The 22,204-nt window shown below is 55.0% G+C and overlaps 2 protein-coding genes across 3 annotated transcripts; one reads left to right on the top strand and one right to left on the bottom strand.

Annotated features, from left to right (window-relative positions):
- The first annotated feature begins 576 nt into the window (after nt 1-576).
- Nucleotides 577-17,577, top strand: HCLS1 (hematopoietic cell-specific Lyn substrate 1). Of its 2 annotated transcripts, none has more exons than XM_051773987.1 (15): nt 577-1,748; nt 3,638-3,721; nt 4,876-4,949; nt 5,830-5,959; nt 7,193-7,303; nt 8,884-8,938; nt 10,820-10,930; nt 11,431-11,541; nt 12,139-12,194; nt 13,297-13,366; nt 13,592-13,722; nt 14,344-14,451; nt 14,856-15,165; nt 15,919-15,990; nt 16,764-17,577. In XM_051773987.1, exons 2-15 carry the CDS (start codon nt 3,638-3,640, stop codon nt 16,898-16,900), a joined length of 1,560 nt encoding a protein of 519 aa, XP_051629947.1. In that variant the 5' UTR covers nt 577-1,748; the 3' UTR covers nt 16,901-17,577. The 2 variants fall into 2 exon arrangements, with proteins under 2 accessions (XP_051629947.1, XP_051629946.1); XM_051773986.1 differs by having other exon boundaries at nt 14,341-14,451.
- A 1,750-nt stretch (nt 17,578-19,327) lies between these two features.
- Nucleotides 19,328-22,199, bottom strand: NME6 (NME/NM23 nucleoside diphosphate kinase 6). The gene is made up of 5 exons (XM_051773992.1): nt 22,075-22,199; nt 21,845-21,947; nt 21,727-21,766; nt 21,385-21,545; nt 19,328-21,187 (listed from the first exon to the last, which is right to left on the bottom strand). The coding sequence occupies exons 1-5, from the start codon at nt 22,147-22,149 to the stop codon at nt 21,021-21,023; spliced, it is 546 nt and encodes a 181-aa protein (XP_051629952.1). The 5' UTR covers nt 22,150-22,199; the 3' UTR covers nt 19,328-21,020.
- Between the last annotated feature and the right edge of the window lie 5 nt (nt 22,200-22,204).

Below are 22,204 nucleotides of genomic sequence, written 5' to 3'. Positions count from 1 at the left end.
CTTGCTCAGCCTTTTTCAGATAACAAAAGAAGGAACAGGCAATGTCCTGTGGCAGGGTGAGGGGTGGAACTAATGGTTTTAAGGTCCCTTCCAACCCAAGCCATTTTATGAACAGTGAAAGCAATTCCAGTAAAACAAGATCTGCTTGGGTTTACTTTTCCACATTTGCCTAAACACTGCACCCAGTCAGAGTTGTGCAACCCCGGGCCAGACACAGGAGTTGGCACCAGGGAGCTGGAATGTGCTCCTAACTCAGATGGGACAGTTAAACTGTCCCCTTTCAACTTTGTGTAGCCAAAGGTGGGTACCCTTGTTCACAGTCACTGCTACAGTCCCCCACACTGCTGGAACAAAAGCCAGCACTGGGGGGTTATAGGGCTGTAGGTAATGTTTCCACTGTGTTTAACGGGAGTAAGGATTATAAGCAATGTTTCCTTAAAGCCCATGCAGGTTTTCCTGAACTGAAGAAAGGCACAATTCTGCAGGATTAGAAACATTTAAATGTTTTATTCCTGGAGATAGAACAATTGCCGCTTAGATTAAATACAGAAGTAAAACAAAACCTCAGAAGAAACTCCTGGTCTGATAATCATGGTCTGATAATCATAGTCTGACTGAACAGCTTTGTGGTTTGACCTGATGAAAGACTGGGCCTTTTTGCTGATGTTTCCTGTCTCAAACATTTCAACATTTTGTTTCTTCTCTGGTAGACCTGTCCTGCCTTGGTTTTGATCTGCAAGAGAGCCTGAGAAGGAGGTCGACCAACAGAGCTGTGTTCTGCCATCCCTGAGACCCACAGGCCAGTTCAGCACCACTGCTGGAGCTGGGCCAGGGTCTGGTCCTGTGCCAGGAGAAAGGTGGTGTCACGGGATAGGGAGGAGTGGCTGCAGGTTACTGCATGGAGCTGTAAAGGGAAGCTCCCAACCCTCTGCTCCTGTTCCAGGACAGATGTGAGGCTCTGGGAATGGCAGACAGTGCACATGATGAGGTAGCAGAGGAGGAACCTCTGCAGGTGCCCTCACTGAGGTCAGATAACCCCCTCTCAAAAGAGCTGCATTAAGGCCAGTGCTTAGCAGAAACAGGGAGGGATGGTCACAGTCACTCCTGAGCAGAACAGAGGCCCCCATGTGCAGACCAGACCCTAATTTCAGGGCAGTTTGCTGCCTCCCTGGGGCCTGAATCAGGGATGTCACCAGACGACTGACTGAGCTCAGTGCAGCCTTCAGACTGTGGTTCTTTCATGTGGGTACTGGTGATGTTGCAACAAGAAGCCCAAGGTTGATCAAAGGGGTTTTCAAGGCGCTGGGAAGAACAGGAAAAGGTTCAGGAGGACAGTTAGTGTTTTCCTCAATCCTCCCAGCAATGGGGAGAGATACCAGAAGAAACAGGCATGCCCAAGACATGAATGCTGGCTCCAGGACTGCTGTCTCCACCAGAACTGTTTTTTATAACCATGGGAGAGTCTTCTTTTGAACACAAGGTGTGCTGGGACCTGATGGGATCCTCTGTGCCGATGGGGAAGCGCTGGCTGTGTGCTGTGTCAGCATCTTGGAGCACAGGCAGCGAGGGAACTGCAGCACTGGGGCACGTCTGGGGACTCATGACTTGAGCAGAGCTGGGGGCTGGGGTGCAGGAAGTGAAGAGAGCTGAAGTTAAAACAGGAACTCGGAGCAGACAGGCCCAAAGCTGTTGCAGGCAGCAGGTTTCTGAGCAAAGAGCAGCAAGTTTGCCAGCAGGAGCCTTTAAAGGTAAGAAAGCTTGAGTGTGTTTTGGGAGTGGAAAGTGAGAAATGACTACCAAAAAAGTGGGGTTTGGTGGGCAGAGAACTCTTTCCTGACCCAGCATGTTTGAGTGGATAATGCTCGGCATTTGCTTCTCGGGCTGTTGTCCTGTCATTGTTGTTGCTCTTGTGTCTGAGCCTCTAAAGAACCACATTTCCAAATCTACCAGCATGACTGTGCTGTGTGGTAGCCCTATATTTGTGCTGTAGTGGATGTTTTCACGGGGGAAAATAAGACAAACTAAGGGGTTGAGATGCTGGCTGATATTTCTCACTATGGGGGTGTCTGGAGCATCATAGTGCAATTACAGTCTGTGGTTTGTCATGGTTCCCACCATGCAGGGCAGGTGACTGGAGAATGAGTGCTCAAGAACCACTTACAGCAGCATTTAAAACCCTGAACCACTTTATTTGAGCTCAGATCAGCTGCCCTGATGAAAAGCCCTGTGCTAGCTGGTTATTGCTGCTGGTTTATCCTTTACAAAAATGAGCAAGAACCTTTAAAAATCTTTGATGTGAGAGATGAAAGGTGTTGCTAGATTGTGCTGTGTAGCCCACGTGAGCCTTCCTGCTTTCCCTGCTTCTAAGTGCAATTGGCTGGATTCAGCTGGGCCCAGGATTGCTGTGAGTGGGGAATGGCACAGAAATTCCATGGTCCCGAGGCACCTGCAGAAGGCTTAAAACTGTGAATCTGCCTTGACCCTACATCCTCTCCCTTAGCTGACCACCTGGCTTTTGCTTAACAAAAGAAAGCCTCGTCCCTGCTGGTTTAGTTTCTGTTCTCTTTGCTCCCTGGCTTTACAGTGCTGGTTCTCTAGACAACTGGAAAGGACAGCTTGAAAGCAAGCAGTGTGCTGCACTAAACTGGAAGGTTATTCACCTAAACAGCTTTGATGTGGTACAGTTAATTACTTAGCATAAATAGAGAATTATGTAGTTACTCAGCATGCACGGAGGGCAAGTCCCCGAGCACTCAGGGCTGCCTGAGGCTCCCACACGCCCTGGAGGGAGGGGTTAGTGCCCTTGAGCAGCACACGGTAAAAGCTGCTGTTAACTGAGGGTCCAGCACACAGGAGGTCTCCTCCCTCCCATTGCTCTGGTCACAGTCTGGTGTGATGGGGAACAGGGCTCAGCTCAGTCTTTCCTGCACATTCTGTTCTGTCTTTCTCTCTGCCCCAGGGAAAAGCTGCTTTGGGCAACACTGAGAACAATTCGGGGCTCCTCAACACTGCAGACAGTAAAGGGCTGGAATATGAGAGCTCTGCTGAGAATGATTGCTCTGGGGTGTAGGCAGCTCATGTCATCTTCCCTCTCTCTCGTTTTGTGAAAACTTTTGGGAGGGGCTTTTTCATCATCTTTTTTCACAGTCACCTTGAAAATGACACATAGGAGTTTTAGATTTCACGTTACTTTTAACTTCCTCTTCCTGGGCCCATCACTTCCTCCAGGCCTGTGGGAGCTGTTCCACCACAGCCTCAGCCCATCCAGCCCTGCAGCCTCGGGGCTTTTAGTCCCTTCCCGTTTTCTCCATATGACAGACAAACACCACACGGCACCAGCCCTGTCACTCCAGTGTCCAGTCCTGCCCCGACCCTTCTATAGGCTACTGGGCAGGGGTTAAAAGGTTGGAAAACAGACAAGAGGCTTGAAGAGTCCACCTCAGGTCCAGCAGCACATTGGAGCGTGTGGCAGTGGTGTGACCGTGCTACTGGGGGGGGTAACGTGGGGAACAGCATCTCACAGCACAGAAAATTAATGGTGTTGGAAAAGCAGAATCCGGTAGTTGGCTGTGAGCCAGCTCTGCCCACGTGCTGGGCCCTGGGTGACAGCTGGTGACACCGTGTCCTCGCTGTGCAGATGTGGAAGGCGGTTGTGGGACATGACGTGTCAGTGAAGGTGGAGCCTCAGGGAGACGACTGGGACACAGACCCTGATTTTGTGGTGAGTGTCTGGCATGGTAACTGTTATACTGGTGGTGTGAAGGGTTCCTGGCCCTGGGCACTTGCTGCTCAGCGGGGCCAGGGCTCGGGGCTCAGCACGGGGAACCGTCAGTCACCTCTCTGGGCCACTTCTGCCCCATCTCCATGTTTAGTCTCCAGAACTTCCTACATCAGTGCACTCTGTGTCTGACCACAAGTAAGGCACTTGAGGAGTACAGAATATTGTTTTTTTTTTAAACCTGCTCCTTGGTAGCTTCCCTTGTCCTCCCCACAACCTATGTTACAAGACATAGTGAACACTTATATTTTCTCTGTCCCACAGTGTTTGTAACTGTAGAGGATCCAGTATTTCCCTCATTTGTCTTTTTTTCCAGATGGAAAATCCTGTTGTATGTAGTCAGCTTGTGCAGGTGCAGCTCTGTGCCTCTCATATGTTTATTTTCTATCTAGTCTAGCTCTGGGTGAGCTGGTGAGAGAGCAGAAGGGCTCAGCCTGGGGAACTCCCTGCATTCTTACAGGGTCACGATTTTCATTTTCCTTTTGGTTCTCTATGCCCTTCCCAATAAGTCTCTCCTGTTACACAAGAGCCCTGTGTTTTTGAGGTCCAGTCTTGCCTAGTTATTTCCAGTTAGAAATCCTAGTTTGGGACAGAAAAGCAATTCCCTTCCTCAAAGTTCCAAATTATTAATGTCTTAGGAAAAATCTATGCTGTCAATTTTTTTGCTTGTTTTTACTTCATCTCTTCTATTTGTGGAAGCCTTCAAACTAAGCCTGAATGGGATGAGACTTTTTATGTATTTTTTAATTCTTTTATATATACATATTTTCAACTTTGCTGTATATTAGGAAAGACTTTGTTCATGCTTCATTTTATCGAATGCACGCTCAGACCTTCCACAAAGCCACAAAACAAGGCTGTGACAGCCAAGCTTGGGCGAACGGCCCACGGGCTGCGGTCACTGCGGCTTCTCCAGTGTTTTCCCGACAGTGGATTCCTCAGCATTCCTGTTGCTCCTGGCCCTGCGGAGCTGGGGGCCGGCGGGGCTGGGGCGAGGATGGGGCGCTGGGACCCCCGCTCCCTGCCCGGTCCGTGCCCGGCCCGGCGGCCCCGAGCCCGGTGCGGGGCCGGGACTGACGGCCACGGCTCGCCCGCAGAACGACATCTCCGAGCGGGAGCAGCGCTGGGGAGCCAAAACCATCGAGGGCTCCGGCCGCGCCGGGCACATCGAGTGAGTGCGGGGGGCCCGGGCCCGGGCGGGCGGAGAACGGCCCTGCCGGGGGTGCGGGACGGGACCGGGGCGGGACCGCGGGCACATCGCGGGGGGCGGCGGCGGCCGCTCGAACCAGCCACGTAGGGGCTGGTCTGCGGAGTGCGATCCACGCCACCCCTGCTGCTGCGGGGCGTCGGCGGGCGAGTCCCGGGGCAAAGGCTTCCCGCTCCTTCCCTGCCCGGGACTGACCCGCGGCAGCAGCTCCCTCGGGACAGCCCCGCGCTGCCCTGCAGTGCGGCCAGAGTGACCCCGGGGACAGCCCAGCGCTGCCCCGCAGTGCGGCCACAGTGACCCCGGGGACAGCCCAGCGCTGCCCCGCAGTGCGGCCACAGTGACCCCGGGGACAGCCCAGCGCTGCCCCGCAGTGCGGCCACAGTGACCCCGGGGACAGCCCAGCGCTGCCCCGCAGTGCGGCCACAGTGACCCCGGGGACAGCCCCGCGCTGCCCTGCAGTGCGGCCACAGTGACCCCGGGGACAGCCCCGCGCTGCCCTGCAGTGCGGCCAGTGCAGCACACAGAGAAAGGGAGGTGCGGGATCCTGAGGAAGCCGGGGTGTGACCCTGAACAGGGCTGCAGGAGGGGGGCTGGTTGTCCCCCAGAGGCCACTGCTCTGGTCCCTCGGCAGCCCCGGGGTACCACCCTCTCTGCCACAGCACAGTGGCTGCGTGTGTGGCTGGCACCCCGGGGAACCCAGAGCGGGCCCACGATGGCAGCTGGCAGTGGGTGTATGTCCTGCTCTGTGCTGGCCTCTGGCTGGGGCAGGGGCACAGGGATGCTCCAGCTGGCTGCACAGCTCTGCTCCATCCCACACTGACCTGCCCTGTCTCTGTCTCACCAGTATCCATCAGCTGAGGAACAAGGTGTCAGAGGAACATGAGGTCATCAAGAAGAAGGAGATGGAGACTGGCCCCAAGGCTTCCTATGGCTATGGAGGCAAATTTGGAACAGAGCGGGACCGAATGGATAAGGTAACAGCTGTGGAGGGTTTCTTGGAGCCCCAGTGGAAAAGGGTTTTCTCATAAAGAAAGGGCTATCCATGTTTTCTGGCTGGACCCTGAAGGGAGAGAATGGAGAGCTGGCATAACTGCAGAGATTCACACATGTCCAGCTAGACCATACTCTGTCTCCAGGATCTGTTTGATTCCATTTGTGTAACTCCTCTCTACAACTTCCTGGCAATTCTCCCTTTAGCTGTGAAGAAGGAAATTCTGTGGCTGTTCAAACCTGCTGCATAACAGTTAAATCAGGTGCCTCCCTACTTGTGCTTGGACAACTAATAAATAATGATTCTCTTATATTTTGCATTACAGACCTCGTAGCTCCCTGGTATGAATCCCTATTTTGTATTCTCTGTTCTCACACCAGATCTGGTTTATGTTTTGTGACAATCATAATCACACTTCTTCCTTCACCTTTCAGCATTTAATACTTCTTTTTTCAGAAGTGAGAGTGTTAAATTGCAGTAATGTTCAGTAGGTGTGGTCACTGTGGGATTGCAGGATATCAGGATGGCAGAGTGAGAAACAGGCTGCCCTGACAAACTCCCTGCTCTCCCTGCCAGAGGTGCTGTGGTCAGGAACCACATGCTCTCCTCAGGAGAAGGGCCAGAGGCTGAATGCTTGCAGCATCCTGGTAAAACTAGACAAAGGCCAAGAAGTTGCTCAACAGAACCACCCTCACTCTGCTCTGGCAGAGTCTGACCACAGCTGCTCCATGTTGGTGTGGAGTGTGTATGGTTCCTGGCCACAGCACCTCTGGCAGGGAGAGCAGGACCCTGGCCTGGCCTGTGGCAGGCAGGAAGGGTGATCCCAGCCAGGTCTGCTCACCCTCACTCTCAGATACACAAATAGGGAGTGCTGCCAGACCTGCTGCCTGGAGTTCTCAGCTGTACGTCCCATGTGATTATCCACCACACTACTCCACTGGACTTGGGAGCAGCCGGTATTTGGCATCCCACACTTTTTCTGGTGAGCTGGCAGGGAGGCCAGTTTGTGGCATAGCAGCCCTTCAGGCCACTCCCAGGCCTCAGAGCAGAGCTGGTGCTGGCAAAGGCCATGTGGAGGGCATGGCCACCACCGCACGGTCAGCTTGGACCGTCACTCGTGTCTGCGAGTGTCCCAGCAGCACGTTGGTGCAGCCACGGTGGCTGTGCCTGCCCCAGCCTGGCTGGGGGTGTTCATGTCACGCTGTCTCTCCTCCAGTGTGCAGTGGGACACGAGTACATTGCTGATGTTGGGAAGCACTCCTCGCAGACGGATGCAGCCCAGGGCTTTGGGGGAAAGTTTGGAGTCCAGCGGGACCGAGCCGACAAGGTGTGTTGGACAGTGCAGTTAAAATGTGTCACTGTGGCTGGTGCTGCCCCTGAAACACTGCTGCCTGTGCTGCCCCTGAAACACTGCTGCCTGTGCTGCCCCTGAAACGCTGCTGCCTGTGCTGCCCCTAAAACACTGCTGCCTGTGCTGCCCCTGAAACACTGCTGCCTGTGCTGCCCCTGAAACACTGCTGCCTGTGCTGCCCCTGAAACGCTGCTGCCTGTGCTGCCCCTGAAACACTGCTGCCTGTGCTGCCCCTAAAACACTGCTGCCTGTGCTGCCCCTGAAACACTGCTGCCTGTGCTGCCCCTAAAACACTGCTGCCGCCGGATTGTGGCTCAGTTCTCCAGGCTCGGGGTGCCGGTGGAGGTGTGCCATGTACCATAGTCTCACTGAAGCACAGCTCGCCTGTGTGCAGGGCAGTGGCCAGTGACACACTGTGGGGCACTGTGGAGGTAACTCTGCTGGGCGTGTCCCATCCAGGCAGCACAGTTTGCCAAGGGGCTGTGCTGCTCGTCCTGGGGGCTGTGGTGTTTGTCCTGAGGCTGTGCTGTTCATCTTGGAGCTGTACTGTTTGTTCAAGGGCTGTGCTGTTTGTCCAGGGGCTGTGCTGTTCATCCTGGGGCTGTGGTGTTCATCCTGGGGCTGTGCTGTTTGTCCAGGGGCTGTGCTGTTTGTCCAGGGGCTGTGCTGTCCATCCAGGGGCTGTGCTGTCCATCCAGGGGCTGTGCTGTCCGTCCAGGGGCTGTGCTGTTCATCCTGGGGCTGTGTTGTCCGTCCAGGGGCTGTGCTGTCCATCCAGGGGCTGTGCTGTTCATCCTGGGGCTGTGCTGTTCATCCTGGGGCTGTGCTGTTTGTCCAGGGGCTGTGCTGTCCATCCAGGGGCTGTGCTGTCCATCCTGGGGCTGTGCTGTTCATCCTGGGGCTGTGTTGTCCGTCCAGGGGCTATGCTGTCCATCCAGGGGCTGTGCTGTCCATCCTGGGGCTGTGCTGTTCATCCTGGGGCTGTGCTGTTTGTCCAGGGGCTGTTCTGTTCATCCTGGGGCTGTGCTGTTTGTCCAGGGGCTGTGCTGTCCATCCTGGGGCTGTTCTGTTCATGCTGGGGCTGTGCTGTCCGTCCAGGGACTGTGCTGTCCATCCAGGGGCTGTGCTGTTTGTCCAGGGGCTGTGCTGTTTGTCCAGGGGCTGTGCTGTTTGTCCAGGGGCTGTGCTGTCCGTCCAGGGGCTGTGCTATTTGTCCAGGGGCTGTGCTGTTTGTCCAGGGGCTGTGCTGTTTGTCCAGGGGCTGTGCTGTCCATCCTGGGGCTGTGCTGTCCATCCTGGGGCTGTGCTGTCCATCCAGGGGCTGTGCTGTTTGTCCAGGGGCTGTGCTGTCCATCCAGGGGCTGTGCTGTCCATCCAGGGGCTGTGCTGTTTGTCCAGGGGCTGTGCTGTCCATCCTGGGGCTGTGCTGTCCATCCAGGGGCTGTGCTCTTTGCCCAGCATTCTGTGGCACAAGGCAGAGAGCAGGCTTCCAGCCTGGCCCCAGAGGAGGGTGGCTGAAACCTGGCTGACTGTGAGCCCTCCCCTTCTTGTTCCAGTCAGCAGTGGGCTTTGAATACAAGGGTGAGGTGGAGAAACACTCGTCCCAGACAGGCAAGTCCTTGGGCATGTGTGACCCCTTGACACTTTGCCCAGCTGCTCTTTTGCTCCCACTATCCCATGCTGTTGGCTGTGGCACAATCTCCTTCATTATCCCCCTCCTGTCACTTGTTTCAGATTCCTGTTCCCAGTCTGTCACCCTCATGGCCCCATTCCATGCTGTCCTGTCACCATCCTTCTGGTGTACATCCCCCTGTCTCTGTGCTTTGCTTTGGTGAAAGCCACGTCCTGGCTGAGTAGAGGAGACACTGCCACCCCCCTCCAGTGGATGGCTTGTGCTCCCTGTCCTCCCAAAGCCCTTCTGAGAACAGCTCCAGAAGAGCCATTCAGGACATGGAGTGACTGCTGGAGGAACAACTTGTAGGAAAAGGCACAGCAATGGGTATGGAAACACAAGCCTGTAGAGCACTCAAACTGCTGCAGAATTCTGCAGATTCAACAAATAGTGCAAGAAGTGAAACTAAAGATATTTTAAGTATTCTGCACCCAAAAGAAGATGAAAGGGCAAGGTCTGTTGCTGTTTCAGGTAAATGTGAGGAATACTGCATTACCAAGGAAATAACTGAATGGGATTCATTTAAGAGGAATCTATAAAAGAAGGAACATAGTTTGAGGCATTCTTGGTTGATCTTAAAATAATTAATTCCATGCAGTTATGCTACATTAACATATTCTTGTAGACATAGAAATTCATCAGGCTGTGTGAAACTACAGAAGTTGCTAAGGACAAAATGGAACTGTAAGAAGTAGGGTGTTTGGGTTGCTTTTCATAAAAATGTGTCTATACTAGAAGCTTCAGCAGCAAGATAACAGTCATAAAATCTGCATTTGCTGAAAACAGCTCCATTAAAGATCCATTTCATAACAGCCTAATAGATAGATAATAGTTTAGTCAAGGTAAGTTTAAGAATTGTTCATACTTACAGGTTAGGTGACTGAGCTTCTGTGAAACAGAGATCCATTCTGGAATAAAAAATATCCTGATGCAGCTTTCTCTACAACACAGTCTCCATGGATTGGTATAGCTGAAGTGTGAAATGCAGACCTGTAGAAAAGCATCAGGGAACAGGGAGAGGTGACTGTGATTTACCCCTTAAGGGCAGGATTTGGAGACCGAGCTGGCAGGTGTCTGAAAGGAGGAGTCTGTACAGCCAGCAGCCAGGAGGGAGGCTGGAATGTCTCAGGAATGAGCCAGTATTAACCAGGTGATCCTTAGGGAACAGCTGAACATGGCTGAAGTTGTTAAAGGATCACTAGTTTGGAGCTGGAAAACAGAGACACAAGGCATCTGTCACACGATGGCCAAGTGGGGAGAGCAGGAGTGTGTCTGCAGAAATGGGGTTCAGCCTTTGCTGCAGCTCCAGGGTCAGGTGTTTGTAGAAGCTGAGGTTCCACTATAGCAAACATGAGCTCCTCTGCCATTCCTGTACTCCCAAGGCTCAGTGTCCTTACTCACAGCCCTTTCCCGAGGCTGGCAGACCACAGACTGAAATCCTGGCTCTGGAGTTGGGTGAATGGGTGATCCCCTGGCTATCAGTGCCCAAATCCTGCTTGGCTTTGCCTTCGTGGGTGACTGTGCTCCCACTGCCTCCCCGCTGTCCTTGACACGTCCATGTTCTTCCTTCCTTCCCTCCCAGCTGGCTGTGCCTGCCATTGCCCTGGCCCACGCTTGCCCTGTGCCCCATTCCCATGGGCTCTCATCCATGATGCTCCCTGCCATCCACTCTGTCCCCTTCAACCTCTTGCTTTTTAGGGGGTTTTCCATCAGCCCCACTGCTCTCCTTCCTCCCCCCTGCTCCTTCCCAGTGCTGCTTCCTGTCCTCTCCTCACCAGCCCCGTGCAGGGGGCAGGGTTTCACTCCATGCACCACCTCAGATTACTCCAAGGGCTTTGGTGGCCGTTACGGAGTGGAGAGGGACAAGGTGGACAAGGCGGCTGTGGGATTTGACTACAAGAGCCAGGCAGAGAAGCACGACTCTCAGAGAGGTGAGCTGGGGCAGCCAGGGGAGCTGGGGGAGCTGGGGCAGCTGAGGGAACAGGCACTGCCAGGGCTGGAGCTGGGGCTGTGCCCACTGGGACTGTGGGGCACTGTGCAGCACTTCTTCAATCTGCTGCTTGAATGGTGGAATAGCTATGGGGAGCTTGCAGCAAGGGAACAGGTCAGGTGAGGAAAGCCATGGCATGGCTGCTGGAAAGAGTTCAGCAGAGTTCTGTGGGCACAGGGATCTCCTGGGAAGCACATCACCAAAGGAAGGGCGCTGGGGAAGCCCAGGCAGGTGCTAATAGCAGGTGACATGTCCCAGGGAGGAGGGAAGGCTGTTGCTGCAGCCACCAGTGGGGAAATCTGGCCTTGCTCCATGTCTTTCTCTAAGTCCTGGGCAAGGAAAACCTGTGAGAACAGCCTGAGCTCACACTGCTGCCACTTGTCTCCTTCCCTCCCTTGCCTGTTCTCTTCCATGCTGTGATCTGGATCCCTGTGGCTGAAGACTATTCTGTGGGCTTTGGTGGGAAGTTTGGGGTCCAGAGGGATCGTCAGGACAAGAATGCCCTTGGCTGGGATCATCAGGAGGAAGTGCAACCCCACGCATCCCAAACAGGTCAGGCAGCGCTGCCAGAGGTGGTGGCAGTTTCCTTGGAGCACACACAGACCCGGAGCCTGTGGTTCATAGTCAGAGATCCAGCTGCTGAAAATGGAATGTGTCCAGCATGTTCTGGAGCAGCTGGGGTGTGGTGAGCCCCAAAACACAAGGGCAAACTGCCAGGGTAGATGGCTGCTTGGACCAGTGGGGGACATGGGATGAGAGTCCCTCAGTCAGCCTGCTCAAACTCTGCTGTGCTGTCTCTGTGAGGGACCTTCCTGACCACAAGTTCATTGCAAAGGCAAGCACAGAGGAATGAGGCAGAACAGATCCCAGGAATCTGGGGGCTACTGCACAGTTGACTTCAGTGAACAAGGCCACACTCCACTCAGCTACAGCCCTGCATTCCTGTGCCCTTGGCTGAAAGGAGGGATAATTAGTCCTAAAAGCCACTGTCCAGAGGACTTTGCATGTGTTATCTCTAGTTACTTCCATATGTGATAAGATGCAGACAAAGCTAACTCATCTCATGTCACTGGTCACAGCATACTGAAGCCAGATGTGCACACAGAATATAAAATATTGTAAAATAGCCTCCTTTTTTTCCCCATACAGACTATGCCAAGGGGTTTGGAGGCCGGTATGGGGTCCAGAAGGATAGAGTGGATAAGGTAAGACTGCTGCAGCCTTCAATTGCTTCCTACTAATCACCACTCCTTGCCCTGCAAGAGAAGAGATTTCCCAGGTGGAGGTGAGATTCAGAGTGCTCAGGGCACAGAGGTGGCAAGAGGGAACTGGCTCAGTGTAAAATACCAGAGGATGCAGAGGGATGCAGAGGGATGCAGCCAGAGGAGACTGTAATGCAGGGAATTCCTCATGGCACTGTCTGTAACTCCTCTGCTGTTTCTTAACTTCTGCAGGTTTTTCTCTCCTACCAAGGAGTGCCTTGTGGTCTGTTCAGGTAGCTAAATCTGCCTGCACACTTTGACAAACCCTGGCAGGGGTGGGATTAGCACAGCTCAATCTGCTGTGCATGAGAAAAGGTCACCCAGTTGGCTGGTTCAGGTTTTCTGTTTGGGCTGACACCCCACAAAGCCTCACCTACAGTCACAACTCAGATTCAAGCACTGGAGTTAATTCTCTGTGTGTCAGGCTGCCCTGCAGTCTTGGTCCTGCCAGTTGGAGATGAACCTCATGGATGTGGCTAAACTAAGAGGTGGGAATCCTGTGGCTTTGGGGCATTTGGAGGAGGCAGTGAGGGGGCCTTCCCTGAACCCTCCATTCCCTGTTGTGGGGCACAGTGCAGGGGCACAGTGTTGTGCCTGGTACAGCACCAACATCACCGAACTCAGGAGCTGGAGGAAGCTGGGGAGGATATAAACACATGTTCCTGTCCATGCTGCATGTCTGGGCTGGGCTGGAGAGGGAATGGTGTCCTGCCCTCAGAAGACATTAGCACTACCTGTGAATTTAACAACAGCAAGCAGAGGGGCATTGACAAAGAAAGGTGCATCCTGTACATGGCAGAAAATCACGTGTGAAATCAGATGAGCACCTGGTAAAAGTCAGGGCTGTGGGTCCTTTGGGAAGCAGGATGCAGAGAGGAAGGGAGGTGTCAGGAGAGGGGACTGCAGCCAGCAGCCTCCCCTGGGTCAGGGTAACTGTACAGGTGAGGACAGACACACCTAGGAACAGTGCTTGCCATCACCAGTAGCCAAACCCAGCACTGGCCTTGCCCAAGAAGCTGGACAATTCTTTCACTTCCTCTTGCAGAGTGCTGCTGGCTTTGATGAGATGGCAGCTCCCACCTCCTCCTACGAGAAACCAAGACCCCTGGAGGCAGGTGAGACATATGAGTCCCAGCCCTGGACCTGGGAAGCTGTGGGCCTCATGGTCCCTCTGTGTCAGCATGCTGGTAGATGGGATGGGGGTTCAGCCTGTGCTGGGGGCAGGACAAAGGTGGCTGAACTGCAAGTCTCTCTGAAGAGGTGGAGGTCTGGGTTTCTCCCGGATGCTTGGGGTGGTGGGAGGGAGCTGGGGCCTGGCTCAGTTGGCTGTCTCCTCGCAGGAGCTTCCAGCAGCACCAGCAGCCTGCGGTGGCAGTTTGAACACACGGCCAGGGAGGAGGAGAGCAGGAGGCAGGCGGAGGAGGAGCGGCTGCGGCGACAGCCCCGGCAGTGCCCGGCACCTCGGGGACAGGTGAGCCCTGCCTGTCCTGCTGTGTCCTCTGAGGCTCGTGGAGGAGACTTTTCCTCATGGCCATGCAGCTCCACGTCCTTCCAGATGATCTCTTTAGAGTAACCTTTTGCCTAAACTGCCTCCCTGCATCTGCCACGAATGGCCACTGAGCTCCACAGTTGTCACCGGACTTTCCTTTTCAGCACAGAGATCAGGGTGTACCTGCACCCAGCCGTGGCCCCAGTGCTTTGGCCTCAGCTCCTTTTGCCTCTGGTGCTTGTCAAAGAGTGCAGTCACCCCTCCCCAGCACTGCCATCCCAGCAGTCTGCATGTGGGATGCACCCCACCAAACTGGAGATGGCACCCAGCCCCAATGCTTACCTGCCTTCCCACCTGCTGCTGTTCCTGCACTCAGAGGGCAGAGTGGGATTCACAGTGAAGCCCCTCCAACATGTTCCTCTTCAGGGGTGCCCCACCCTTGTCACCAGCCTGCCAGTGCCCAGGCCCAGGGCAGGTTTGTAGGAGCTGGAACAGATTCTAGGTGGAGGAAAATGTTCTGAGTTGCTCTATTGGGAATGTGAACAGGCATTGCTCTGTACTCATTCAGAGGGACTGAGGGATCTGATGGCTCTTCTCCAGCAGGAAATCCCACCGAGAGGGAAGGGGCACACTGGGGCAGCCCCTGCTGCTGTGCCAGCACAGGTGCCCAGGAGTGCCCATGGAGACCAACCCGTGTCACCAGGAGAGCAGGTGCCAAGGCAGTGTGGGAGAGCCGGGAAGGGGAGCAGGCAGAGGGGATTGCACCTGAGAGGGGCTGGGCCCTTGTGTGAGAGGCTTTGGAAGGACGAGGGGGAGTGTTGGGATGGGGATGGGACTGCACAGCACCCCTTGGGACAGGCTCTGGGAGTGGGAGGTGCAGTGGTAGCACCGTGGGCTGGAGAGAAGTATGAACAGAGGTTCAAACACATGTGCCCTGAGGGTCTCCAGAGCAATGCCAGGTGCCAGTTCAGCACGGCCCGAGGGGCTGAGCTGTTTCCCTGGTGTGCAGGGGATGGTGCTCCAGGAAGGGGCTGCCTTATGCCAGATGCTGGGAGTTGGGAGAGTGCTGGGTGCTTCACAAGTGACTCTCTTGTCACCTTCTCACCTCGTGGCAGGAGGCCAAAAGGGAGGATGAGGAAGCACCACCCACTTTGCCACCAAGGCCAGCAGATCTGGGCACAGAGCTGTGCAAGGTCCCCAGCCAGGATCAGCCTATCTACAGTGAAAGTTTGGATGTTGGTGGAGACTATGAGGAGCTGCCAGAGCCCTCTGACTACTGTGACAGTACCAGTGGAGGTGCTGACTATGAGGAGCTGCCAGCCCCACTGGGAAAGCCAGATGCTATCTATGACCTTGGGGAAGATGGAGGAGAAGACTATGAGGTGATCCTTCCTCAGGAGCACAGCCAGAGCCAGCCCCACCTGGGTGAGTACTGATAGAATAGCCCATGTCTTGGGGAGCTTGTACCCATCCACTCAGTTCAGTGGATGTATGGCACAGAGTTGAGAGGGAATTTGTGTCCTGAAGTCTCCTGTGGTCAGGGTAACGGCTCCTGATGATGGAGACTCGGTGGTCTCCACTCCCCTGTCCATCCCCAAGGTGCAGATGAGCTGCACAGAGTGCTGGGGCAGGCAGCAGATGTCTGCTGAACCTGCTGAACTGCTGGAGCAGTGCCTGGCAGGAGGGGGGGTTGCTGTGGCTCAGGAGAAGCTGGATGTGTACTGGTGCTCTTGCCGTGGTTTCCTGGCAAGTGGCTGCCAGTGGTGTGCTGGGGCCTGGGGGTTGTGGCTCAGCCCATTGCTCACATGGCTGGTGTTCCCAAGACCTGCTGTGGGGTGTCCTGGTGTGAGGAGTGTGGGGAACCTTCCTCCAAGCACAGGAGCAAAGTGCATGGGCTGCTGTCAGCGCTTCTGTCGCAGCTTTGCTGGTACTGGAGATGGCAAGGGGGGAGGCTGGAGTTATGCACAGACTTTTTCTTGGGAGAGGAACACAAAGTATCAGGACTCCACTCCCTCTTTGTGGGAGGGGAAGGAAGTCACACCTTGCTTTGGGCTGTGCTGCACCTCTCCCTGCTGGCAGGGTTTGGATGTGCTCCCCGAAGCTGGGCTGGAGGGTGGCACTGCCCGGGCTGTGTGGCTGCCTCAGTGTCTGTCTCACCTGTCCATCCTTGTTCTGCAGCGAACACGGGGGGGGTCTGTGCGGGGCAGGGCCCCGGGACCTGCGCAGTGGCTCTCTACGACTACCAAGGAGGTGGGTCTGCCACCAGGGCTGGGGGAGGGCAGGGGCCAGGGGGTGTGGGGGGTCACACCCTCAGCAGTGGGGAAAAGACTGTGGCTTGGGGGTTTAAATTTCTTCCTCATAGGAAGCAGAATGAGACCTGATTTGGGAACTGTGGTAGTTTAGGAATGGTATTGTCCAATTTTGTAGTCCCACTAAAAAACCCACACACCATCCCCCTCCAACTGGAGGCCCATAGGGCAAAGATCATGGACTGAGATAAGAACAATTTACTTCAAACAGCCATGAGAGAAGAAAACAAACAGTGACAGCAACAATATTAGTAACTAAAGGTTTAAGAAAAGAAATGATTCACGTGGAAAAACACTCACTGGACTAATAGACAGTAGTGGACTAAGACAGTACTGGAGGGCTCCCTCCACCATTTCTCAAGTGGAAGGAACCCCCTCTTCCCCAGAAGACAGTCCTTATCCCACCCCAGCAATGATGTGGTACAGAATAACTTCAGTGTACTGGCCATGCCCCCACCAGGCTACTGCAAAAAATTAACCCTGTCCTGGCCAGAACCAGGACAGGAACAGAGAAACTTCATCTGTCACCTGCAAGGTCTTGCTCATCTGCCTTGTCTGTGCTGCTTGATGGGGTTTGGGTGAGGTTGAACTCTTGGGGGTTATCTTGTTCTATCTTCTCCTGCCCAGGGGAGGTGGGAGGAGGGATGTGAACCAGCTATGCCTGGGGTTCTCTTTGCACTGTGACTGTCTGTCTTTTCTGGACAATGTTTGCAGAGGGAGATGATGAGATTTCCTTTGACCCAGCCGACACAATCACACACATCGAGATGGTGGACGAAGGCTGGTGGCGGGGGCAGTGCCACGGCAGGGTCGGCCTCTTCCCAGCAAATTACGTCAAACTTCTACAGTGAAACAGGCACTGTGCAAGCTGCTCCCTTCCAAACTGCTGCCTCTCTCTGCTTCAGCCTCTGCCATGTTATCAGCTTCATTTGGCTCAGCCTGGTGTGTCCACGTTCAGAGAAATATCAAGGAGCAAACTGACACTGTCTGAGGGAATGTTTTGTCTTGTGCCCGAGAGGATTTTGGTTCCCGTCCACTTCCAGGTGGGAAAGGTGGGATGGTTTAAGAGCATATGAGTGTGATGTAAGGTGTCTCTTCTACCCAGGCTGCCACACCTGTCAGCTAGCAAACCTGCAGGAGCGTGTCCTGTTCCCAGTGGGGCAATTTGCAAAGCAGAGACACTGACTCTTGTCCAAGCAAGGCAGAAGGGACGTGAGCTGTGGAACCTTTTTCAGTTGCTGTAGCTCTGGATCTCATCCTAACCACGGTTCAAGGAAAAGAGCACTGGGAAAGCCAAATTGGCCTTTGTTCCCAGGAAGGGTTTCCATTTGCAGGATGACCCACATTTGCAGGACGGAGCAGAGGAACGTGAACTTAGTCTGTGTGCCCCTTTTGAGCAGTGGGGTGTCTGTCCTTGAGGGCTGTGCTCTCCCTTTTGGGCACAGATGTGTCAGTGTGTCTGTCCTTGGGGGCTGTGCCCTCCCTCACAGCTGCAGCAATAAACAGCTTCTGCTCTGGCCTGGCTCAAGTTGTATCCTGGTGTTTCTGTGATGGCTCGTGTCCCTGTGCCTCTTGGAGGCTCCTGAAAAGGCCCCCTGACTCTTCATCACAGGTGTGGGGAAAAGGCTGAGCAGGTGGGAAGCAGGACAGGAGGAAACATCTCATTTTTAACGTTTAAGACAGCTTTCAGGAATGCAAAGCAAAGCCCTCCCCTGAACCAGTACATCCCAAGTGGATGCTCAGCCATGGGAGTTGCTGTTGTTCCTGTAGGGGATGCAGGTACCCTCACAGCAGGAATAAACTGGGGATAGCTGAGCAGGACAGCACCTGGGGGGTTGTGGGAGAACACCTGAGAGGCTGTGGGAACACACCTGCCAGCAGTGGGTCCCACTGTGACTCTAAAGCTTCAGAGTTCAGTGGCTCACGGACGGGTTCTGGACCACCCAGCAGTTGACAAGCCTGTACTACCTGGGTGGGAGTGCAGCATTCCTGTTCAGTGTTGATCCTGGGAAAACCCACAGGGTGTGTCTGCCCATCATAGGAAAGGCTCATTGGGACTCAGATTAAAAATTGTCAGTTTTAATGTAAGTTTTCTGGAGGTGTCTGATTTGGGTTTTTGGTTGGTTGGCTTTGGACTTTTTTGTTTGGCTGAAGTTTTTTTATTTATTTTTTTCTGTGAGGTGACTTCCCCAGTCTTTTTGACTTCCTTTGGGGACAGGGACAAGGAAAATGGTGGATTTTGTCTGAATTTTGTCTGCTGCCTCTTCCTCCATGTCCCACTGTGATGAGCCTGGCACTGGTTTCAGGATAGCCCCCTCATAGGGACTGGCAGAGAAGCATCTGTTTGTTGTCCCCAAAGCCATTCCTCCTGCAGAGCAGTTTGGGGCAGGTTCAACATCTACAGAAGCCTGGAAATGGAAAGTGGGGTCCCAGCACCAGCCCTGAGTCACTGGTTCTTCCTGGCCAACTTGTGTTCAGAAAGCAGCAAGGAAAGTCTCTCCTGTCACCAGCAGGTAGCACTTCTGCTTCATGGTTGCTCATGGTCCTTCCTGGGCAGCTGTGGCACCTTCTGCCAGTCTCATCCCTTCCTCCATCTGTCCATGGCTAGCTTGGAGCCAGTCCCAAGGCTCCTCACCCAGGTGTGAGCACCAGCTCTGCCCCCGAGGCCAATTAGTGCACTTTAAGCAGGAGGTTGGAGAGAAGTTTGTGTTCCCACTCAGCCCACTTAGTCCCATTCCCCACAGACTCTCTTCTGCAGGGAACAGCTCACAGGGGTGCCAGTGCCAATTACAAAAGCCCAGAGCACTTCCCCTGCTCATCTGGCACGTCTGTGAGATGTGCAAACAAGGCCCAGAGCGGGCTGTTAAAAGTTGTGAGCTGTAAAAGTTGTGAGCTGTAAAAGTTGTGAGCTGTCAAAAGTTGTGAGCTGTCAAAAGTTGTGGGCTGTCAAAAGTTGTGAGCTGTCAAAAGTTGTGAGCTGTTAAAAGTTGTGGGCTGTCAAAAGTTGTGGGCTGTCAAAAGTTGTGGGCTGTCAAAAGTTGTGGGCTGTCAAAAGTTCAAGGCAGCCACTTTGTTCACACTGCTGGAATCAGTTGCATCCAAGTGCACCATCACCATGGGAGGTCTGTGCAGGCATGTTCAAAAGGGCCATTTCCCCAAATGGAATAACTGCAAGTGCGTAGGAGAAAACCCCAGAACATCAACAATGAGAAGTGTGAGCCAGGAATCATCAGTCAGTGACGTGCCAAAGGAATATCCAAAAAGGGAAGCACAACATAAAAGGTAAAAACAGTCAAGTTTAATAACTACAAGAAAAACACACAAAACTGAGTAAATCCTCCAGGAATCACCACCAATTTACAAAATACCAGTAAAGTATCAGCAGCATCGAGGACAGCAGCTCTCAGACCTGTGTGAAGGCACACAGGATCCTGAGCAGATCCACCCTGGACACTGCTGGGGACAGGGACAGCAGCAATGTCCCGCAGATCCCTGGATCTGTACCTGGAACAGAACAACGACCATTTGATCCCAGACAGGAGGAAGAGGAAACACACTGCAGATGTGTTCAACCATGATAGCTCTGGGCAGCACTTCCCACAACAGAGCATTGTCAGTCACTGCCCAACCCCTCACAGAGTTCTGGGAGCACACAGAGTCCCTGCCTTGGTCTGTGACACACCAGGGCACTGGTGAACCTCAGACTGTCACCAGCTGCAGTGACCAGCACCATCCACACCTGTCCCTCCTCCCTGCAGGAAGGGGAGTTGGGCTCAGCCTTCCTGCCCCAAGCACAGCACATCACACCTTCCCCAGCCTGTGTATTTGGGATTACCAGAAGGAATTCCCTCTACAACACGGCACTGGAACTGGAGCAGCAGCACCGTAAAGGCCTGTGGGGGAACAGTGTAAATGCACTAAACCCCTGTACAGGAACTGACCTCACAGACCAGGGGAACATAGATCAGCCTGCCAGGACCTGGCTCTGTACCTCCACACCCAGCCCTCCTGCACCACCATGTCATCATTCCATCACTTATCCAGACAACTAAATGGCTTTGTCCATCCCTTTTCCCAAGGACACAGAACTGCCCAGTGAGGCCACAGACACCGAGGGCTCCGAGCTGCCTTCAGGTGTTTTGTCACGAGGCCTCACGTGAGGAGCCCCTGGCAAAGCTTCTCAGCCCCTGCCACCTGCAGTCAAATTCATTATCCAGCCCTGGACTGTCAATCCAGGAAATCCAGAGCTCCACAGCCACTACTGAATTCCACCAAATCTGCAGCTCTTGTGCCCCAGGCAAACCAAAAGCACAAACGAGAGGATCCTCAAAGGCACTGGGCTTCTCCACACCTTCCTGCCAGGTGCTTCCAAACCTTTGTGCTGCAGCAGGTCAGCCCAGGCTCAGTGGAGCTCATGGGATGTGCTGCATTCCTGCCGGGAGCAGCTCCAACTGTGCCTCCACCTGACACAAGTCAGGACACAAACCCCAGGACAGCCTCGCTTTCCAACCTGGCTGCACATGAGTGAGGACAGCACGGTTCATCTTGCCCTGCTGATGCCTTTTTTGGGCTCTTTTTCCTGCTTTCAGCCTAAAGCACAGCGGGAACAGCCAACAGAGAACCTGAGGCCTACCACCAGCAAAAGCAGTTGCAATCCAACTGGAACAAGCAACCTCTGATCCACCTGGCCCTGGACCAACTCACCTGTGTTATTCCCACCCAACCAAACTGGAGGGCCAGTGAGCTGCATGGCCGGACTGTCAGCGGGAGCATTGCTGGAGGAGCTCTTCCTACAGCACCCCAGCACCCGCCTGCTGCCCCACAACGTGACCCTGGGGAGCACGACATCACGCACACGAGGCTCTCCCTCTCCCACAGTCCCTGAAGCGTGGCACAGCTCTCCGTCTGGTGCCCCAACAGAGCACCCACAGGTGCTGCCAGCTCAGCAAAGCAAGCCCTACCGCAGGTAACTCAGGTCCCCTGTGCCTCGTCTGCCCGGAGCACGCGGTGCACGCGCTCCTCGGGGCTGTAGAACACCTGCCCCCGGCGCAGCCGCGGCTCGTCCTGCTCGTACCAGCGCTGCTCATCGAACTCGGGGAAGAAAAAGGCAATTTCTCTGCTGGCTGAGGCGGGTGAGTCTGTCAGAAAAGAGGAAAAGGTGATGGGAGATGCCTGTCTGGCACCGCGAACACGTGCTGGGCTCCAAAGGCACCTGGTGCGCAGAGTCTGCACCAGGGAACACATCGTCCACTTGGAGCCCCAGAACTAAAGCAAAGGCAGACAAAGCACCATCGTTCCTGCCTCCCTGAGCACCAGCCAAGCAGGACAGGCCTACCTGAGCCATGGGTGGTGTTCCTGGTGTCCGTAAGGCCGTAGGCTCCTCGGATGGAGTCCGGGTCACTGTGTCGGGCTCGGAACACTTTGGTGGGTCCCATCAGGGATCTCCAGCGAGGGACAGCGTTCTCATGGGCCAGGATGTAAGCCCACATGGGGCCACTGCGGGAAGGGCCCAGGAGAAGCAGAAGAAAAGGTCAGGAAGGGAACAGCTCGTTCGTCCTTGGAAACCTGCACAGTGCGGCTGCCAAGGGCTGCTCTGCCGGGACCCCGGGAAGGGGCACAGCTCTGCCACGCGGGTCACCTGCAGCGCGGGGCCGCCCCGCACACCTGCGGCAGGTACCTGGCCATGAACTCCACGAGCCGCTGGTAGAAGAACTGCCCTGCGGGGAGACACGGGCCGAGTCAGCGCCGGGCCGAGGCAGCGCCCCGCTCCCGCAGCCCCGCAGTCCCGCCCGTACCCGCGTGCTCCCGGTAGAAGCGGCGGCTCTGCTCGGGGCCGCACCGCAGCTCCTTGGCGCGCACGATGAGGAATCGGTGGCGGAGGATGGCGGCGTGCACGGCCTGAGGAAACAGGGGTGTTGCTGGGCGGGCGGGCCGGCGCGGTGCCCGGCGCGGTGCCCGGCGCGGTGCCCGGCGCGGTGCCCGGTGCGGTGTCGCCCTGCCCCGCCCTGCCCCGCCCTGCCCTCACCTCCCGCACCAGCGGGTGCGCGACCGCGTCCGGCTTGAGCAGCGCCAGCGTCAGCTGCAGCCGCGGGGCCGCCATGGCCGCGCCGCACGGGCGGGGGGCGGGGCCCGCGGGGGGCGGGGTCGGGGTCGGG

This window comes from Manacus candei, unplaced genomic scaffold (assembly GCF_025592945.1).
Source record: "Manacus candei isolate 608988 ecotype Guabito, Panama unplaced genomic scaffold, ASM2559294v1 h1tg000182l, whole genome shotgun sequence".
In the NCBI taxonomy this organism is placed as follows: Eukaryota; Metazoa; Chordata; class Aves; order Passeriformes; family Pipridae; genus Manacus; species Manacus candei.
Note: the sequence above shows the minus strand (reverse complement) of the source record. Positions and strands in the feature narration are given on the sequence as shown.

Excerpts from the sequence above, each read along its gene's own strand:
- NME6 (XM_051773992.1), bottom strand. The coding sequence starts at position 22,149 with ATGGCGGCCCCGCGGCTGCAGCTGACGCTGGCGCTGCTCAAGCCGGAC. Across the intron at positions 21,948-22,074 it reads CGCACCCGCTGGTGCGGGAG|GCCGTGCACGCCGCCATCCT; the intron begins GTGAGGGCAGGG and ends CTGTTTCCTCAG. Across the intron at positions 21,188-21,384 it reads GAACACCACCCATGGCTCAG|ACTCACCCGCCTCAGCCAGC; the intron begins GTAGGCCTGTCC and ends CTTTTCTGACAG.
- HCLS1 (XM_051773986.1), top strand. The coding sequence starts at position 3,638 with ATGTGGAAGGCGGTTGTGGGACATGACGTGTCAGTGAAGGTGGAGCCT. Across the intron at positions 4,950-5,829 it reads GGCCGCGCCGGGCACATCGA|TATCCATCAGCTGAGGAACA; the intron begins GTGAGTGCGGGG and ends CTGTCTCACCAG. Across the intron at positions 14,452-14,855 it reads CCGTGTCACCAGGAGAGCAG|GAGGCCAAAAGGGAGGATGA; the intron begins GTGCCAAGGCAG and ends ACCTCGTGGCAG.